Here is a 19,713-nt window from a genome sequence, read left to right on the forward strand (position 1 = left end):
TGTTTTGTTTATTAATAAATATAAAATGAAATCTGTATTTCGATGTGATTTTCTCAGTTGTTTTATGTTAGATAAAATAAAATGTATGTCAAATTATTGTGTATGTGTGCTTCGACATTGTGTTGAATGTTTTGTTTATACATGTGTATTCTTATTATTCATATTACAGCTATCAAACATATTAGAGCTATCAAAATATATGCAATATAATTAACTTTGTACTTTGTTTTATTTCAAAAGACAAAATAAACAGTAATTAAGATAATATAATACTGTATTAAACAATATCCCATTCAGCTTCTGACAAGCCTAAGATAAATCCTTTAATATCGCTATACGTATAAAAATTAGGGCGAAACGACCCAGGAATTAGGGCGAAACGACCCAGGGCGAAACGACTCGGGGGGCGAAACGACTCGGGGGCGAACGGGATTTAGGGCGAAACGACCCGGATTCGAGACTTTGCATGCCTTTTTGTGACTATTTTATACCCATATTTTCAACAAAACAAAATATATATGTACCTTTTTGTTTGTAGCATTTAAACATCTCTTTATGTGTGGAATGTATGTATCCTGGAAAAGTAACCTTTTGAAAAAAAAACTAATCTAGTACAAATAATTCTGACCCATTCATAGTACTTTCAAAATCACACACGGTATCAACAGTTATAAGTTAAATCAAGATATCATTAGTTGATATAAATATAATGGACCAGCGTTGTTTTTACCGGTATGATAAGTGTTGTTGTTTTTTACAATGATCATAACATTCATGTAACATTGATTTTAAATGGGGGGAATTTAACACTTTTTAGTAGATCCAGCAATAATTGTTAATAAGTACATGTTACACTTACTAACCTTAATTCATTGTATGACATATTTCAAATTTATTTTTAATACTGCTTTAATAAATGATATTTTAGAATAAATGGTAGATATTTATATAACATGTATATGCTTTGCTGTACTGATATAAAGCCATTGTAATTGTATTTATGGTCCGTATATACCATATTATTATTATTCAAGAAATATAATATATATATATAATAATCAATAATTATACCAGTAAACGTAGTACCATATTACTTCCACTCGGACTTGACCAAGAGTGAAAGAAGAGTTATTATTCACATCATATAATCTGTAAGTTAGCAACTATTGGTATATTTATTTACAGCTTATGGAGAAAGATATGATCCAGAATATTGCAGAAGGGGAATTCGCAATTGTGTTTGCTCATCCTGAAGCACTTCTTAACACAGTCAGTGGAAAAGACTTGCTGAGCAAAAGACAATTCATTGATCATGTAAAAGGGGTAGTGATAGATGAATGTCACATTGTAAAAGAATGGTAAGTAACTAAGTAAGATTCAAGATTTTATTAACAGCATTTTTAGAAGGCCAATTGCCCATGTGGACAGATTTTAATACATGCAATATGATAATAACATTAATATACATATATACATTATTTTAACAAGCACTTGAAATTATGATTAAGCAAGGTTACAAAACGTTGAAAATAATAATAACATAAGTAGTACAAGCAGTGTACGAAATTCAAATTTTAAAGTAATATCCCAAAATCTTTTACACATGTATAGAAAAGTTAAATTTCTTACTGGCCCGACTATATACATTTTTAAATTCCCACTACCTCGAAAGGATTTTCACTAGCCAAAAGCCCAAAACCCTTCAAGCTAGTACGAATTTCGCACACTGAGTACATGTATCAATAAATAATTTACATCAGGAAATACATATTGACTGTAATTATATTTAAGAGGAGTACTCATACTTATCAGTACATAAATTAATGCATTAATTTTAACATACATTTACTCTTTAAACTAAATCTTATGAGGCGTGAACAAGAACTCACACAAAAATACTGTTTATACAGGATTTCACATGTATTCACATACAAAATCAAAAACAGCAGTAAGTGAGTAGGGAATATGGGCCCCATAGAACAGTCAAGACATATATCCTCTTAATTTCATATACAATTTATTAGCCTTTGTAGTTCAATGTAAGAACACTTCCCCTGCTCTGTGGGAAGAAATCTGGGTTCAACTCCCAGCAAAGGCCATAATTTACACATGTGTTATTTGGAGGATAAAATTCTTTTGCAGGGCATTTGTTTAACATAAGTATATTTTGATCATTAATGTATTGATCAAATCAATACATTTCTTCAAAGAATGATTCTTATTGGTATTTTTTCCCCTTTCATTATTTATGCACAAAGACAATTTCAATAGCTAAATCCGTTGTGATGTAGGTATACATGTTTAATTATATATGTACACCATTTTATATGGATTCAGTCAACTTCATGTAAAATGTTTTGTGCTTGAGCTGTGAATGCTTGTACAAGTTAATGATCACAGAAGAAGTAGACTACTAACAAGATGTGTTTGTGAAACACAATATCCCCCTATAGGATGTTTGACATTGTAGGATGACCATGACCTTGTGAAGGATGACCTTGACTTTTCACCACTCCAAATGTGCAGCTCCATGAGATACACATGCATGCCAAATATCAAGTTGCTATCTTCAATATTGCAAAAGTATTTATAAAATAAGCGATTTGGTCCACATATATTTGACCTCTGACCTTGAAGGATGACCTTGACCTTTCACCACTCAAAATGAGCAGCTCCATGAGATGCACATGCATGCCAAATATCAAGTTGCTATCTTCAATATTGCAAAAGTATTCATAAAATGAGCGATTTTGGCCACATATACTTGACCTCTGACCTTGAAGGATGACCTTGACCTTTCACCACTCAAAATGTGCAGCTCCATGAGATACACATGCACGCCAAATATCAAGTTGCTATCTTCAATATTGCAAAAGTATTCATAAAATGAGCGATTTTGGCCACATAAATTTGACCTCTGACCTTGAAGGATGACCTTGACCTTTCACCACTCAAAATGTGCAGCTTCATGAGATACACATGCATGCCAAATATGAAGTTGCTATCTTCAATATAGCAAAAGTTATTGCAAAATGTTAAAGTTGGCGCAAACAGACAGACCAACAGACAGACCAACAGACAGGGCAAAAACAATATGTCCCCCACTACTATAGTGGGGGACATAAAAATTCTAGATTGCCATTAAAAATAAAAACTTCACTGATGCATTTAGGTTTGTTTAAGTCTTTGCCTTATCATCACTTAATACATGTTTATAAAATTATGTTCATCATATTTTCTCTTTATAATCTTCAAAGCACCCTACCGATATTAATGGTTCTAAAAATGTAAAAGAGAACTCCTGTTTAGTTATAATATTGCGACTTTTGTTGTTAAAATCTTCTTTCATTATTAGGGGAGAGGAATTCAGGACAGCCTTTCAAAAGCTGAAGACTCTTCCTGCGGTGTTTAATGATGTCCCATTTATGGCATTAAGTGGGACATTACCAACCAGTCTGATGAAGGAGCTGCCAAACATATTGGGTCTCAACAACCCCGTGACAGTCCAAGAAAGCCCTGACCGTACGAATATATTTCTGAAAAAACTTCACAAGTCGAAATTTGGTGACACTAATGAAATTTATGAATCAATTTTCAAAACAGAATGTGATGACCTTAAGAAAGATCCCTACAATTATCCTGTTACAATGCTTTTCATGCCTTTGTACTATATAAGCCAGGCAGCAGCATATCTTAAGCATTTGTTTGGAGATGGTGATATTACAACGTCTTGCTATGCAGTGTTGTTTTCCAGACAAGACAAAGTTGTTCTTAAAACAACAGTTGAGGAGCTACAAATGGAATATCCCCGAATAAGACTGATTTTAACATCATCAGTTGCTGGCATGGGGTTTGATCCCCCAAGTGTGATGAGGATCATTCATGCAAGACCACCTCGTAACTTGTCCCAGTACCTCCAGGAGATAGGTAGAGCAGGTCGAAGGGGACAAAACAGTTCTGCAATTCTTCATTACAACAAAAGAGACATTGCCAAAAATATTCCTGGAATTCAAGAAGACATAGTGCAGTATTGCAATAATGAGGAAACATGCCTAAGGGAATTGTTGTTAAAACCATTTGGATTTTCAAAATCTCCAGGAATTGCAAATGAAAATTGTTGTTCATTTTGCCTGAATGAAGACATTTCAAAATTAGACGAAGCTGGAGCATTTGATAACAATGTTTGAATTGTAATAACAATTTCATTTTTTATGTGCCCGATACAACAGGTTGGTGTTTGGTTTGAAATTTGACAGGTCATTTCAGAGTTAATAAATAAAATGTGTGCTATATTTTTTAAATCCATTTTTAAACCATCAAATACACACACAAGACAAATCATACCAAAGACAACTTGACTCTAAAAATGTTTATTTCTGTACATTTTTATCAGTATTGTTATTGCAATCCTCTTTTTTTATTCTGAAAAACATTACACCCCATTCTATTAATGCAGCTTGTATTGTATCACTAATCTGTATTGCTATTCAAATATGTCTGTTTGCATCTCACAGTGGAGAAACAATCTACTGATCTCAAAATTGTGAATTCTACATTAACACATTTTAAAATGAACATCTGACATAAATCTAAATTGTATTTAAGTATGTCAAACTTGAAAAGCATGTCACATCGTCTACTGAATTGCATGAAAATGGCATGTTTAATACACTTTTTACTTTTTTTCATTTTTCTGCTTATGTAGGTGACAATCACATACATCAACTATTTAAATATTAGGACAACCTCTTTGGTAAAAATGTTTTTATTATATTTTCCAAATTGATACCATCAAACCCATGTTGTCTTCTGAATGTAAAAAAACTGTAAATGACATTTTTTAACATTTTCAGGAGAAGCAAAAAAACTGTTTAATTAAAATAATAACATTTTTCAAAGTATTATAAAATAATTTTAAAAACAAAACATCGAAATTGAGATGTATTTTGGCAAACAATTAATAATTAAGTAGGAAGCATTTACCATAATTTTAACGCTGAGATATTTTGAATGCAAAAAAGTTAAATATGTGCTCTTTATGTATTTTGTAAAATATATACTCCTGAACAATTTACAAAATGCCAGTTACACATGTTATAACATTCAGTAGACAACATATTTTATGTCTTGTTTTGCACTGGAAAATAATACAGAGCTGACCTAAAACAAATAATACTGAATAAAAAAAATCACATGACTAACCTGTTGGTAAATGTACATAAACTGTAAATCTTCAGTGTACAGACAGAACATATTTGTGTTCTACATAAACATGTGTTCTTGAAATGAGTAGTTGATTAAAAAGTTGATGTGAATGTACCATGATATTAAATTAAATGTTATTGGTATGGTATTTTGTTATGCATATTTGTTCTTGCTAGGCAAACATTAACTCTTTCAGTGCGGGAACCGAATTTGGAAGGCCTGTGCAAACAGTTTGGATCCAGATGAGACGCCACAGAACGTGGCGTCTCATCAGGATCCAAACTGTTTGCTATTCTGATAGTATTCTTTGCAAAAAATCGAAGACAATGCTTATTTTAGAAATTTAGCAGACAACATTTTAGCAGACGACAAATTTCCCAGCATGCAAAGGGTTAATGTAGTTCATATAGAATTATACATGTAGTCCCAATCAACAAAATACTTCGCACATTTGAACGTAAAACATATTTCTTCTGAAAACTGTCGTTTATAAAGAAACACTTTATTTAAAGTCTATATTTAGAATATCTTGATTCAAATGGAATGCACACTGAAGGTTGCATAAAGTACTGTTAAAACTTGAGCACAACAAACAGCTATCCCAATACAGAATATATGTCATATAAATGTTATCAAAATGATGTTTTTTTCAATTTTTAAGCATTTTTTGCTTGCATTGTGGTTAATAAGATGTCCATAACAAACAATTTCAAAACTCTTAGTTTCAAATCAACTAATATACAGGACTGAGGTTTAAAATTGTAGGGCACACTTATTACGTCACTCCATGTAACACACCCTAGCAGTCCTCCTCAGACGATTCATGGTCAAAATTGATAGTATGTCCATAATACAGCCTGTCAACTACTTGCTTGATCCTGAACTTAAGATCAACAGAGTTAATTTTTCTGACTGGTGAGCACAGGACATTTGGCATGCCTTGACACACTCTTCCTATTGTTTTAGAAAACGGTCGCAAGTCCCTCAAAGAATTGGCAATAACTTCATTATCTTTTATTCTGGCTGGCGTTTGATGCCTACTAGAAACTTTCCTTACTGATGTGGAAATCTCTATTTTCTCAAAAATGTCGGACACAGTGTCTGCGGCTCTGCAACTTCTTTGAATTGCTTTTTCCGACTTATTTGCACCCAAAGCCCTGATTAAATCCTTTTGGTTTCTTACAGAGTTTTCTTGTACCAGATCACTTTCAATATTTCCTGCAGCTCCACCTCTCAGGTTAACAAATGCACCTTCCAATGTCCTAATTCTTTGCATAGGGCTCATGCAGTACTCACACTTCAATACAAAGTCCAAACACTCCTGAAAATATTTTGATAGTCTGGAGTTTGAGAAGAAAAACTGGGCACATACCATTAGGCAAGGAATTATTCTGGCCACATCTCCTTCTTTAACAATGTCCTCAAACATCATCAGGTGCATATACCAGTGACAGAGATTGCAACAGTAATTATACACAGTATCATCTGTGTCATTGGACACCACATCATCAGTCTCATGTACATAGTCTAGATAGCCAAAGTGGTCAAGGAACTGTCGCAATGAATTTAACAGTGATTCATAGTTTTCGGATTTTGACTTCACCAGCTGAATAACATTTTGGGTGCAACTGGAATCAGGGCTCTCCATGCCAAAGAACTCCATCAGCTGCTCCTTCACCATCTGTTTACCTGCCAGCGACAGGAAATCGTGATGCGCTTTAAAGGCGCCCTTAACCTTTCCATTTACATCGCTCCTTTGCAATTTGCCCTTGTAATGGTATAGGGTTCCAGCTTGTCTCAGAGTTTTGGAACTGAACAGCTCTTTAAAGCATTTCTAAAAAAAAACATGACAATGTAATATATTTTATACTTGTATTACTATTCGAAAATTGTATGAAAGTATTCCACATATCAAAAAAATCCATTAAAATGCTTTGAACCTTTGCTGAAGAAGGTTGATAATTACCTCCAAGAAGTCTTGCTTGATGTGCCAGAGCTCTATTATGAAAGGGTGGAGATCTTCAAACCGCTTTTCTGGTGAGGTAGCTAAGGAACGAAGGTGTTTCGCTTCCTCTAGACGCACACGAGTTAATTGATCACCACCAACAGGGACTTTATAGGACCGAAGAAGGTCAGTGGAGCCTGTTTAAAGGAAAGTTTGTGATGCTTGACCCTGAAGTTAATTTTTGTTTACATGCAAATAATTTTTTATTTATCCTTAAAATGTAAAATGAAATTTAGTTTGTAGCATTTCAGCTGCTACTTACTGATGCAAACCTGATTAACGCACACAAATGAATATAATAAATTATAAAATAATGTGCTGAATATATTAATTTTCTGTCATTTACTAGGATACTGACGTTGGCAGTAAATAAGAATCTATCAAAGTGTTTATAATACCTGTATCCTAACTGTCTGTAAAACCTGCAGTAACTGGAAGGTCAAACAGAAACAATAACAAATTTGAACAATAACATCAAACTGTAAGATTTATGTGCACAGTTGTATTTGATGTGGCAAGATTTATCATTGTACATAACTTTGATTTATTGGAATGCTCTATGCATCAGTTGCATGAAATTTATGCATTTAAAATAAATTGCCTTTCAATTTACTATAAAATGCAGATGACTTAAAAAAAACAACTTTGCTTAAGCAAGGCAAAAGAAGGTTACATCATGCCACAAAAACACATCTACTTGCATTATAGTAATAACAACAAGAAAATAATAACAAATAACAACATGCATGCTGAGAACAAACTATATATTGAATAAATAGAAAATACGAAAGTCAAAGATAATCTAAATAAATTAATATTCATCAATATATTTTGCATGTTCAGTAATGCTTAATGATTTCTTGGAAAAAATAAGTTTGTTTCATTATCAGCATCTTACATTTGCATAGGACAGAGAAAATTGGAACGGCAAAAATGAACAGCAGCTTTTTATTCAATATTCATTTTCTTGATGATCAAGTAGATGGAAGATACAAGCCTAGGTCAATTTCAACTGTACTTCAAAGAGATTTTTATTTGACAATACTTCACTGTATAAACTGCTTAATGACAGCTATTGCCATTGTGCAGAACAGGTCAAGGACGAACGGAAGGCTAAAAAACAACAACAAGGCATGATGCATGTCAATTTATTATTGTGATTTATTGTGAATAAGACCTGTCAACAGAGAGGAATACTGACAATTTCTTTTGCTCTTATTTGAACAAAACGTGTAAAACGAAAAATGAAAAAGAACGCAATTCTAAATACATCCACTTCTGACAGATAAATATAATGAAAAAGTTTTTTATATTCTGTATTCATCACACTAAAGTGAAAATGATGATCCAATAAGATAAAGTGGAAGCTTTCGTTCTAATCATAAACTCACACAAAAAACAAACATGTATATAGTATTAGTAATGTATACAACATATTAGAGGGAATTTTCAAAATATAGAAGAAAACCTTTTAAAGACTTTTAAGATGCATAGTCATGATTGGCAGAATTTACACTTCATCAAGGTATTATTTAAATGTTAATGTTTAAGTAATGCCTACAGAATCCACTTTGACAAATGACAATATCCTAAACAGAAGTTGGGTTATAACTTAGGAAGAACAGCTAGTGTGCTTGCACATTCAGGTGTACTTTCATGTTCTTTTCATTCATAAAAAAATTACTTCTACTAGAGTTCTATGCACCCGATAGGATCAATTTTTACAGTTTCACATTTTTTGTATAGATTGCTTATTAATGTATAGTAAAATTTAAGTCTTTACCTTTCTGAAATTTCCTGTAATATTTCTGGAATAATGTTTTCCCCATTCTGCATCAACTGTGAGACACTTTTCTTTTTCAGAAGAATGCTGTTAAATGCAGCATTTCTAGAGGACAATCGTGCGCAGACATTGTTGATTTGTTCCAAGAATCTTGCTTGAACTCGAGTGGATAATATCTACAATAGACCGAAAGGTTACTGGTATATTAAATAACATAGTTGCTGTCTATTTACAGAAAAACGTTTATTGTGGAAAAGGGAAATTATCTGTTTAATTTTATAGCTGGTCCTTAGAAGAATATGTACAATTTATTAGGGATTATTCTTCATTTCCTTTGAGGAATCAACACCAGTTCAAATAATTTGTAAACAATATAATTATCCCGCTGCTATTTTAAGCCCATGTTTTCATTCTACCATGATTTTAAAAATGATACAAAAATCCACATGGTGACTTTGAAACCAACAAAATAAAATAATGCCTAATACAATATATCTGAAAGTATTTGCATTTATTTTCATGTTACTAACATGTTTGATGACAGCATAATTGGATAAGTAGCTTTGAATAAATGTGATGAGTGGTGGATACAAATTAAGACTTTCATGCTGTGGAATGTCCCTTAAGCCTCACACAATAAAGTTCATCTCTATCTAACACTATAAATCTTATATTCAATACAGATCCTGATTTAAAAAATTGTATCAATACTTCCAATATGCAGATTTAAGTTGATAAATTGGTAAAAATTATAAATGTAGAAGCAAATTATTATCAGTAATTGTTAGTACAAACCTTGTTATTGGCGACAATATCCACTATTTCATCCACTATTTCGGTGCTCCCACTTGTCTCACACAAATGCTGCTTGATAATGTCCATGGCAGTTATTGTAGGGATGGCATGAATGTCATGTGGTTTCATGTCTGTGTCTAAAGCCCTGGTGTAGTCATGATCTGACCCAACGGCTGTGGCCATATAGTCATGATCTTTTGTGAACACAGAATGAACTACAACAACTTCAACCTCTGAAGTCTCCTTGGAAGGACCTGGTATGGCCATGTCACCAAGTGAACGCCTTGCAGGTTTTTTACCAGCAGTAGGAGCATGTTTGCTACGCTTCACAGTTGAAGATAATTTTGGTGTTATGGGCGAGACTGTGCCACGCTTAAATCGAGTTGAGTCTGATATTTGAACGCCATCATTCAAAGCCAGGTCCAGTTTTTTAACAATTTCATGAGCAGACTGAATTTTGGCGTCACACCCTCTACAAACTCCTAATTCAATTAGTGCCTCTTGATTTGCAGAAACAAAATCCTTAAATGGACGATTTAATAAATAAGAAATTTTTTCATTATAATTTGATTCTTTTTTTCCAGTCAAACTAAAAACTCTTTTGTTTTCACAAAGGAAACAATTCTCCGGCACTTTCTTCTTCGGCGTACACATGGTTATCTATCATTTCTACGTCGTCTGCCTGGATTTCGATGAGACATAACATATTATAGGTCCCTGCATTGTACTAAACTTACTTTATTAGCGGGCGCACTCGACTTTATTCTGTCCACTTCCCTAGTTATCAGTTATTGGTTTACACTTATAATGTATCTTTACTATTATCCAGGTAAAACTTAACACGTGCTAAAAGATATAACGATTTAATAACAATAATCACAAGCTAATTGCACTGAGTGTTCGTTCGCTAACAGTCGGACAGGCTCCCGGCGTCTCCTCTATACGCATGCGCAACGCGCTTCCGATGGGTCAGACGCAACTCTCCAGGTCAGCCACAACACTCCCCCCGTCTTTATTGTTGGAACCGCTCCCCGGACCAGGTACAACCGCCCGAAACAATATTCTGCCATTTATCTGGTTGTGGTTTGTTGTGCCAATCCTGGATTGCCAAACTGGCGTATATTGGGGACCATCGATTTCCGAGGTAGATCTACAGGGCAACCTGCCCTGTGGAGATCGCATCAGACAGGTTGACTGCGTTTCTCGTGGTGACTTTCAGGATGTGCTGCGTTGTCACCCCCTGAAGTTCCGCCAACATCGCAGTCACATCCCCATCTTCCGTTGGCGCCGGAAATCGATGATAGGGCCTAGTGAAGTAAGGAGCGTGAATTCACTCCTGTTGTAACAAAAGTGGGTGTTGGGAAAAACTTCCAGCCAACACCCGACACGACTGAGTGAACGGCTCGCCCCCCGGATCCCACGGATATGAATCAGGCTGACTAGCCGATTCCATTTGATTGAAAACATGAGCTAACTGGCCGCTTGGATCGGCCAACTGTCTATCGTAAACTGTTTGCGCATGGACCTTTTCAAATTTAACCCCCACGCTGTCACACCCAGGGACACGACAGGTGTGGTTTCTTGTACTCTTATCCACCTGGCGCTGGCTCTCCAAGCTCTTCTGGATCTGGGACAAACTGTCCCTTCTTGTGGTCGTGCGACTCCGTAAAGGACTTGTATCCTCGGACTGGTCGCCCTCGACCCCGTCTCTTCTGGTGGTCGTGCGACTCCGAACAGGACTTGTATCCTCGGACTGATCGCCCTCGACCCCTACCAAAGGTAGACATCCAACCGCCCAGGACTCGGTATGACCTTCTGCCTTCTTGTCCGAGAAGTGACACTCTTGGACCCCAACAGTAGCTTCTACCTTGTCACCGCTGGAAGAACTGACATCCATCGGGCAAACTGCCGTCGATGACTTTTTATGACCCTTTCTCGGAATTGGCGTTCCTGACAGGATATCCGGATCCGGACCTATGTCCACTGTTCGTTTGAACATGATAACTTTTGCTACCACCGGTTTATCTCTGAATGTTGTATTCAAAGGTATACTTTCGCCATTGATTAAAAGGCAGTCCGAGTGCAGATCAATCAATGCCTTGAAGTGCCGCAGCAGGTCATGTCCCAGCAACATCTCATCACTGATTGGCGCTACACATACCCCTTCCCTGGAAGACTGCTTTCCAAGCTGTACGTGTAAAGGCTGTGTCACAAATCCTTTGAGAACCGAATTCTTATCAGCAAGCTGCATGTTGATTTCCCTGACCTTGCCTGGTTTCCGCTCTAACTGGTCATAGACTGCTGAAGACAGTATAGATATATCCGCTCCAGAGTCTACCCGAGCCCTAACCTGACGGTCTCCTACCAACATATTCACATACGAAGACCCTGCCGTCACAACCATGACTGCTATGGTCTCCACTCCACTTGCTGACACGGATTTGCCCCCTTCCTTTTCAGCCGCCAATCCAGATGAAGCATCCTGCTGCACTTCAACCGGCACTAACAAATGGCCTCTTGCTACATCGGGCTGCGGTGCCTGGCCTTCGCTACCGGCCCTTTGGAGTTTAGTCTTCTGTGGACTCTTTTCAGCCACTTGACCTTCAGACGTAGATTTAAGGGATTCCTGGTGCACCTTACAATTCTTTTTTATATGGCCCCTGCCATTACAATGAAAACATCTGAAAGTCCTCTGTGGGAACGTCATATCCTCGTTATTTCTTGCACTGTTTGATGCTAAACTAGCTTCAAACTTACAAGTCAGCTGCTCGATCGCCTTTTCCAGTTTTTCTAATCTCACATCACACGGGGACTGAACCGCATTGACCGCTATTCCTTGATCATATTGCTTAGCCTTCTTGCCATCCACCACTTGAGTGACATACTGATGGTGTCGTACCAGATCAACAGCATGCTGAATAGATCGTGGTCGTTCAAAACAGGCGTGTTTCCCTGCTTCACTGTCAATACAACCTTGACAGAACTTTGAAACTGCCTCCCTTTGACCAAACTGATCTGGAAGGTCCCTAAAAGCAGGTATTGCCAGAGTTAACACTCTATCCGCCCAATCTTCTAACGATTCCTCCGGTTGCTGTGTAGCCTGCTGGAACTTAGCTCTACTTGTCTCAGGTAGTTCCTTTGAACCAAAGCGCCTTTCCATCTTTCGCATAATGTCACGGAAAGAAAAACTTTCTCCCATATGCGTCTCGATAGTGAAGTAATCGAGAGCCTTCCCCTCGAGGCACCAGTTCAGGTAATCACGGCATTCATGATCAGACCATTTGTAGACTTTCCGATAGCTGTTGAACTTTTGCTTGAATGACAGCCAACTGGTTCGTCCATCATATCGTAGGTTCTTTGGCTGCCTCCTTGGATCACCGTGGACTCTAGAGTGATATTCATTCTCTGATAAACTATCAGATTCTGAACTGGAACTGTAATAGAACCTTGATTGTGATGACCTTGCCCTGTGACGACCTTGTACATGACGATGCCGCCTCCTTGAAACACCGTGTCTTGACCCTGATCTTGAACTGGAGTCGCTGGAGTGATTCCTGTGCTTTGGCTTTTGTGATGGCCTACCACCAGATGGAGCATGACTGTAGCGGGAATGTTTACGAACTGACCGTCTGTTGTCGTCTTCATTTCCCGAGCCACTGTCGTCGTCTTCCTCTGATACCCTATCCTGTGACCGACGACGCCTAAAATGATCATAAGTCTTGGAGTGATTTCCCCTTTGCCTCTTTTCCACCCGCACCGCTGATTCATTGTCCGAGTCACTGCTCTCATTTCTTCTGAATTGTTTCTTCAACGGCTGTTCAACCCCCTGGCTATAAATTGAGGGCTTACAGGGCCTTTCATCGTGTCTTGACTGCTTTTTCTTATCGTTTTTAAATGGGCTGCTGCTCTTCATCTTCATATCTACCGCTACTGATTCCGCTTTTAATATCAGAAGCTATTTGTTTTTCAGATACATCATCAAGGCAATTCCGGGCCTTGCATAAAACTTCTGTGTATTTATTGCATCTTACAGTTCGGATCACTGCAGAAGTTTAATACCTAAATAGTCCAAACGATGTATTTAAACCAAATTATGTTGAATAATATTGTTAACCAATGTTCACTTAATTAACTGCAACAAAAGCCCACCATACCAACCAAACTGGTCATAAGTATACGAACAGCCAAGTTCAACTCCCTCCGTCTTTACAACTGCAGCATAGTATCTGTTTGCAAACTGCAAAAAAAAAAAACACCCTGTGTGCCCCCGAAAACTGCAAATGCGAGAAGTCCCTGTGCGCAAACTGCGACGTACCCCTGTGCGCCTCCGCAAACTGCGAAAACGGCTAGTACATGTTCACCTGTGTGCTCATAAACTCGTGACGTCACAGCAACAATTTTCTTTTCAAGAGAAAAACTTCTTAAACAAATTAATACTGCCAAACTGGCTCAAATTTGTTTAAAAATACTCTGTGCTGGTCGATCTGCACCGACGAACGTACTCTAGACGATCTCAGTTGTGAAATACGATGTTTCAATAGCACGTGGTTGCCAAACTGGCAAATGCAAAAAGTTCTTAATTACCCGGAATCCCGCTGTTCTTTAAGTATTTGCCTCGTCGCCAATAATGTATCTTTACTATTATCCAGGTAAAATTTCCAAATTTGTACTCAAATTATAATTTTATGAGTAAATTATACTTACCTGACATATGTACTTTAGGATTCTATCTCGGCCCCCCGAAAATAACTCGCTATACGGTAGGCGCCGCATAATAGACGACTACCGGAAATAAACAACTTTCGCGCATGCGTATCGTAGTTTCCTCTCCACACGACCTCATGCTCGAATCACTTTCCTTGGCGCCTTCGAAGGCCTCAGAAAGTAGTCTGAAAAAGAGGGGAGGAAGGGTGGGTTTGTACATATGTCAGGTAAGTATAATTTACTCATAAAATTATAATTTGAGTACAAATTTGGAAATTTCATTTCCTAAATTATGTACTTACCTGACATATGTACTTTAGGATTCCTTCCCAAAGCAGTCCCTCTTTGGAGGCGGGTTCAGGTACTTTCTGACCACTCCAACAATTATAGTAGATCTTCTCATTCCAGAGTTTTCTATATCTTCTATTTCATAAAAACTGCTACAACAGTCCCTCTTATATACACAATAATAACTGTACACAGCACAAATCATGTATTCTTATTCACTTTCCCACATATTTAAACAATATATTTTAAAAAATATATGATGGATAAACCACTACTTGTGGCCGTCATATATATGATATGTTCCATACTGTTGACTTAAAAACAGTTCACTTTCCGGAAAATAACTCGCCGGGGAGAAAAACATTATTCTTTAAGAAAATCAAATGATACATCTTTAAAATAGAACTTCACAAAAGTAGATGATCTACTCCAATCTGCACTGTCTAAAACATCTTTCAATGGAGCTCCCTTAAAAAGAGCCCATGATGGTCCGATTGACCTAGTTGAATGACCTTTAACTTTAGATACATACACTTTTTTCATTTTGTATGACTTTTGAATAGTCTTAACAATCCATGACGAAATTGTCTGACTTGAAGCCGCTCTATGCGGTTTATTTACAGTTAAAAATAATTTCAAAGAGTCCTTCTCTTTTGAATTCCTAAATTTTTCTGTTGATTTCAGATAATAAGTCAATGCTCGTTTTGGATCCAACAACTTGTTCTTTGGAAAAGCAGGAATAAAAATAGTATTGCTCTGATGTGAACCTCTGTCCTGTTTCGATAAACCATGCCTTATGAAAGTTATACCTTTTGCTTGTACATTCACAGAATTTTCTCCCAATGTCAAAGATTGTAAATCCCCACATCTGCGAAAAGTTGTAATTGCTATGAGAAAAACTGTCTTGTAAGTTACATACTTTAAACTGGCTGTCTTTATTGGCTCAAACGGTGGTTGCTTGAGGGCATCTAAAACAAACAATAAATTCCATTCAGGTACAAGTCTTTTCACTGGTGGCCTTTCATTGAAAATGCCTTTCAGTAAACGAATAATATAGGGATGTTGACCCACTGGTATTCTGTCCACCGGGTTCAACATAGAAGACATCATTGATCTATAGCCTGAAATTGTTTTGTATTTTAAACCATCTTTATATAGATCAGCTAAAAAATTAGCACAGTTATTTAAAGATGGACTAAAGGGATCAATTTGTCTTTTACCACACCAGCTATGGAATTTCCTAAATTTACATCTATAATCTTTCTGAGTTCCGATTCTCCATGATGAACACAATAATTTTCTAGTTTGTCTAGAAAATCCTTCTGTTTCATACCGTTTGTCGATAATCTCCATGCAGTCAGTTTTAGAAATTTTGGATTCGGATGTAACATCCCTTTCTGAACCAATAAATCTTCCATTTCTGGAAGTTTGACTGGTGGAGCTATCAACAACTGAAGAATCATTGGATACCAATGCTGACGTTCCCACATTGGTGCTATCAGAATCAATTCGCACTGAAACTTCATCATGTGTTTGAGTACCTTGCCCAACAGACTTATGGGTGGAAATGCATATGCCATCATGCCTTCCCAACTTATGGACAGAGCATCCTGTGTCAGTGCTAATGTATCTAGATTCCATGAGCAAAACACTGGACATTGTTTGTTCTCTGCTGTCGCAAACAAATCTATTAGCGGAGTCTCCCACATCCAAAACAGATGGTTCACTACAGTCTTGTTCAGTGACCATTCTGTAGCCTGAAGTTGGTGTCGGCTGAGAAAATCCGCTAATACATTTGTCTGCCCCTTGATATGTACTGATTTCAATTTCATATTGTGGTGTAGAGCTAGGAACCAGATTCTCTGAGCTAATTCGCAAAGTCTCATCGATTTTGTACCTCCCTGTTTGTTCAAATATTGAACTGTGCTGGAATTGTCTGATCGAATCAATACATGTTTGTTCTTTAATATCGGAACAAAATTTTCCAATGACAGATGTACCGCCTTCAATTCCAGATAATTTATATGCTCTGTACTCTGGTTCCTGGACCAAACACCCTGTACTACTTGGTTGTTCACAAAACCACCCCATCCCACCATTGATGCATCGCAAGTCATTGTTATCTGCGGTTGAATTGGTTGCAAAGATACCCCTTTTTGAAAATTGGCTTGATGTAACCACCAATGGAGACTGGATTTCACAGACTGTGTACATGGGACCTCCCAGTGCAGAGACATTCTGGCTGGACTCCAGTTTCGTAACAAATGCATTTGAAGGGGTCTCATATACAGTCTTGCATTTGGTACAATTTCTAGTGTGGATGCCATCATTCCAAGAACTACCAAATATTGTCTTGCTTTTGTGTAACCATTGATTAGTAGATGAATTGCCTTCACTAATTTCTGAAATCTTACTGCCGTTGGATAAACCAGGCCTTTCTTTAATTGAAAAACTGTTCCTAAATATGTCAGAATCTGTACAGGAATGAGAGTGGATTTGTTTTTGTTTATTATGAAACCTAGATTCAGAAGAAGATTGAGCGTTATCTCTCTTTCTGTTAGTAATATTTGTCTTTCTTGATTCAGTTGTATCCAGTCGTCCAGATACACTGCTAATCGTATGGCTTTTACTCTTAGATAAGCTGCAACAACTGACAATATTTTTGTGAAAACTCGTGGAGAGACAGTTGGTCCGAAACATAATGTTTTGAATTGGAAAACTTTCCCCTTCCATGCAAATCTGAGGAATTTTCTGTGTTTCTTGAATATGCCTATGTGAAAATAAGCGTCTTTTAAGTCGAAAGATATCGCCCAATCGTTCTTTTGAACTAGATTTAACACTTTTGTCAATGTGTCCATCTTGAAATGTTGCTTTCGGAGGTACCGATTTAGAGGTTTTAGATTTATGACTGGTCTTAAATCTCCTGTCTTTTTCTTGACTAAAAATAGAGTACTGTAAAAACCTGTCGTCCAATTTGTTTTCGGTACGATTTCTATAGCATTTTTTTGCATTAAAGAATCTATTTCTTCCTGCATAATATGTTCGTTTTCGATACTGACATGAGTTTGTTTTATACCCTGAAAAATTGGTTTCTTTATGAACTCCAATTTGTAACCCTCTTTTATAATTGATAAAACCCATTTGTCTGTTGTAATCAACTGCCAATTTTTTTGAAAATGAGTTAATCTGTCCCCTACTGGTATCTCCGGTCGCAACATTAACAAACCTGACTGGTCATTGTTTACTAACCTTGGCAACTGTAGCCCTTGGTCTGTTATTGGCTGCATAGTTGCCCCGACCTCTCGAGCCACCAGCTCTGTGCTCTGTTCGAAAAGTACTTCGTGGTTCCGCATTGTATTTTGGAATGCGAAATGTAGGTGGCGCTCTATTGTATTCATTTGGCTGAACACCCATTCTTGTATTTGTCTTTACATATTGTCTTTTGACAGATGTTTGCTGTTCTGTCTGTTCACTGGCTTTCCTCTTATATGTTTCCTTCTTTTGCAATTTTTCTGGCAATAACTCTTCAAGTGTTTTTCTTTTGTCTTTCTTTTGTTTGAGAGTCTTTTCCAATTCTTCACCAAACACCCCGTCCCCTCTCAAGGGTAGGTTACTGATTGTCCTTGAATCATCAAGTTCATATAAAGAAGTCTCGCTCATTGTGACTTGTCTACGAATGATATGAAAAAATGCTCCTGCTCTACCAAATTGATCTAGACTTCGTGTGGATAAAGCAAAAATGTCCTTCACTTTTTTCTCAATGTCTGGTTTATCTGTAACCATGTCCATTAACATTGCAAGAGCTTGCTGCATGTACATCTGTGTAACAATACCCATGTAGACACTTTGCTGTCCTCTGTATGCGGTCTTCTCCACCATTTTGTTTGGTTGTGAGAACAGAAAAGTTCCATGTTTAGCGAATGAAGCTCTAGAACCAAACTTCTTTGTTAGACACGTGTCTACAATATCGTCCAATGTAGGTACACGTAAAAAATGTTCAGTGTCTTCATCAACTGGAAATAAATCTTTGCACTCTTCAGAAAATGCTGTTACATTATTTGGTGTTTTAGACCGATAGCTTTGTTCCAAAATTTCTTTCTGCGAATTTTCTAAGCAAATGCCAGTTGGCTTTTGTGCATCTTTTTTCAAACATGCATCTTCTCCAAAAATGTCTTTCAAACACCTGCGTACACTAGCACTGTGCTCTGTGTCTTCTTCTTCTGAATCAGACAACGAAAAATGTTCAGAGGAAGCAGGATGAATGGAAAGTACGTCATCTTGACGATTACTTGTGGAACTTTGACCAGTCCTCTCTTCAAAATTGGGGCTTTTATCACTCCCCTGGTCATAATTGGGGCTTTTGCCATTCCCCTGCGTTGAATTACCATGTCTTTGTGACTGGCATTGCAACAATGCAACAATATTGTGTAAAGTATTTTCAAGTTTACCGTATTTCTCGTCAAAACGTTCCTCTAATAAGTCTACTTTGGAACGTCTTTTTTTTCTGCTTGCCAGACACTGTGTTATTACTCACGTCACTGTGTCCCATATCTTCTTCCTCGTTATCCACAAACGGAGAACGATTATTATTATTTTTAACAAACACTTCAGCCATGCTGAAAAATAGCGAGTAACAAACGCCTTCGAAGGCGCCGAGAAGAAAAGTGATTCGAGCATGAGGTCGTGTGGAGAGGAAACTACGATACGCATGCGCGAAAGTTGTTTATTTCCGGTAGTCGTCTATTATGCGGCGCCTACCGTATAGCGAGTTATTTTCGGGGGGCCGAGATAGAATCCTAAAGTACATATGTCAGGTAAGTACATAATTTAGGAAATGAAACTTAACACGTGCTAAAAGATATAACGATTTAATAACAATAATCACAAGCTAATTGCACTGAGTGTTCGTTCGCTAACAGTCGGACAGGCTCCC

At 37.0% G+C, this 19,713-nt stretch overlaps 2 protein-coding genes and 1 long non-coding RNA gene across 3 annotated transcripts; all 3 read right to left on the reverse strand.

The window, feature by feature from the left end:
• Positions 1-4,901: 4,901 nt before the first annotated feature.
• Positions 4,902-7,720, reverse strand: LOC127868570 (uncharacterized). Its single transcript, XM_052410447.1, has 3 exons — positions 7,609-7,720; positions 7,172-7,347; positions 4,902-7,039 (listed from the first exon to the last, which is right to left on the reverse strand). Exon 3 carries the CDS (start codon positions 6,884-6,886, stop codon positions 6,005-6,007), a length of 882 nt encoding a protein of 293 aa, XP_052266407.1. The 5' UTR covers positions 6,887-7,039; positions 7,172-7,347; positions 7,609-7,720; the 3' UTR covers positions 4,902-6,004.
• A 536-nt stretch (positions 7,721-8,256) lies between these two features.
• On the reverse strand, positions 8,257-10,589 carry LOC127870000 (uncharacterized). Its single transcript, XM_052412661.1, has 3 exons — positions 9,789-10,589; positions 8,994-9,169; positions 8,257-8,323 (listed from the first exon to the last, which is right to left on the reverse strand). The coding sequence occupies exons 1-3, from the start codon at positions 10,440-10,442 to the stop codon at positions 8,257-8,259; spliced, it is 897 nt and encodes a 298-aa protein (XP_052268621.1). The 5' UTR covers positions 10,443-10,589.
• A 3,943-nt stretch (positions 10,590-14,532) lies between these two features.
• On the reverse strand, positions 14,533-19,485 carry LOC127868577 (uncharacterized). The gene is made up of 3 exons (XR_008044178.1): positions 18,030-19,485; positions 14,795-15,748; positions 14,533-14,677 (listed from the first exon to the last, which is right to left on the reverse strand). It is a non-coding gene; the product is annotated as an uncharacterized LOC127868577 (long non-coding RNA).
• Positions 19,486-19,713: the final 228 nt, after the last annotated feature.

Source organism: Dreissena polymorpha, chromosome 2, assembly GCF_020536995.1.
Source record: "Dreissena polymorpha isolate Duluth1 chromosome 2, UMN_Dpol_1.0, whole genome shotgun sequence".
Taxonomy (NCBI): domain Eukaryota; kingdom Metazoa; phylum Mollusca; class Bivalvia; order Myida; family Dreissenidae; genus Dreissena; species Dreissena polymorpha.

Bases quoted from the DNA above. Each gene is read 5' to 3' on its own strand.
- LOC127868570 (XM_052410447.1), bottom strand. From the start codon at position 6,886: ATGGTGAAGGAGCAGCTGATGGAGTTCTTTGGCATGGAGAGCCCTGAT.
- LOC127870000 (XM_052412661.1), bottom strand. From the start codon at position 10,442: ATGTGTACGCCGAAGAAGAAAGTGCCGGAGAATTGTTTCCTTTGTGAA. The intron at 9,170-9,788 runs GTTTGTACTAAC...GGTCTATTGTAG, and splicing joins ATATTGTCGCCAATAACAAG to ATATTATCCACTCGAGTTCA. The intron at 8,324-8,993 runs GTAAAGACTTAA...GTTGTTTTTTAG, and splicing joins TTACAGGAAATTTCAGAAAG to CCTTCCGTTCGTCCTTGACC.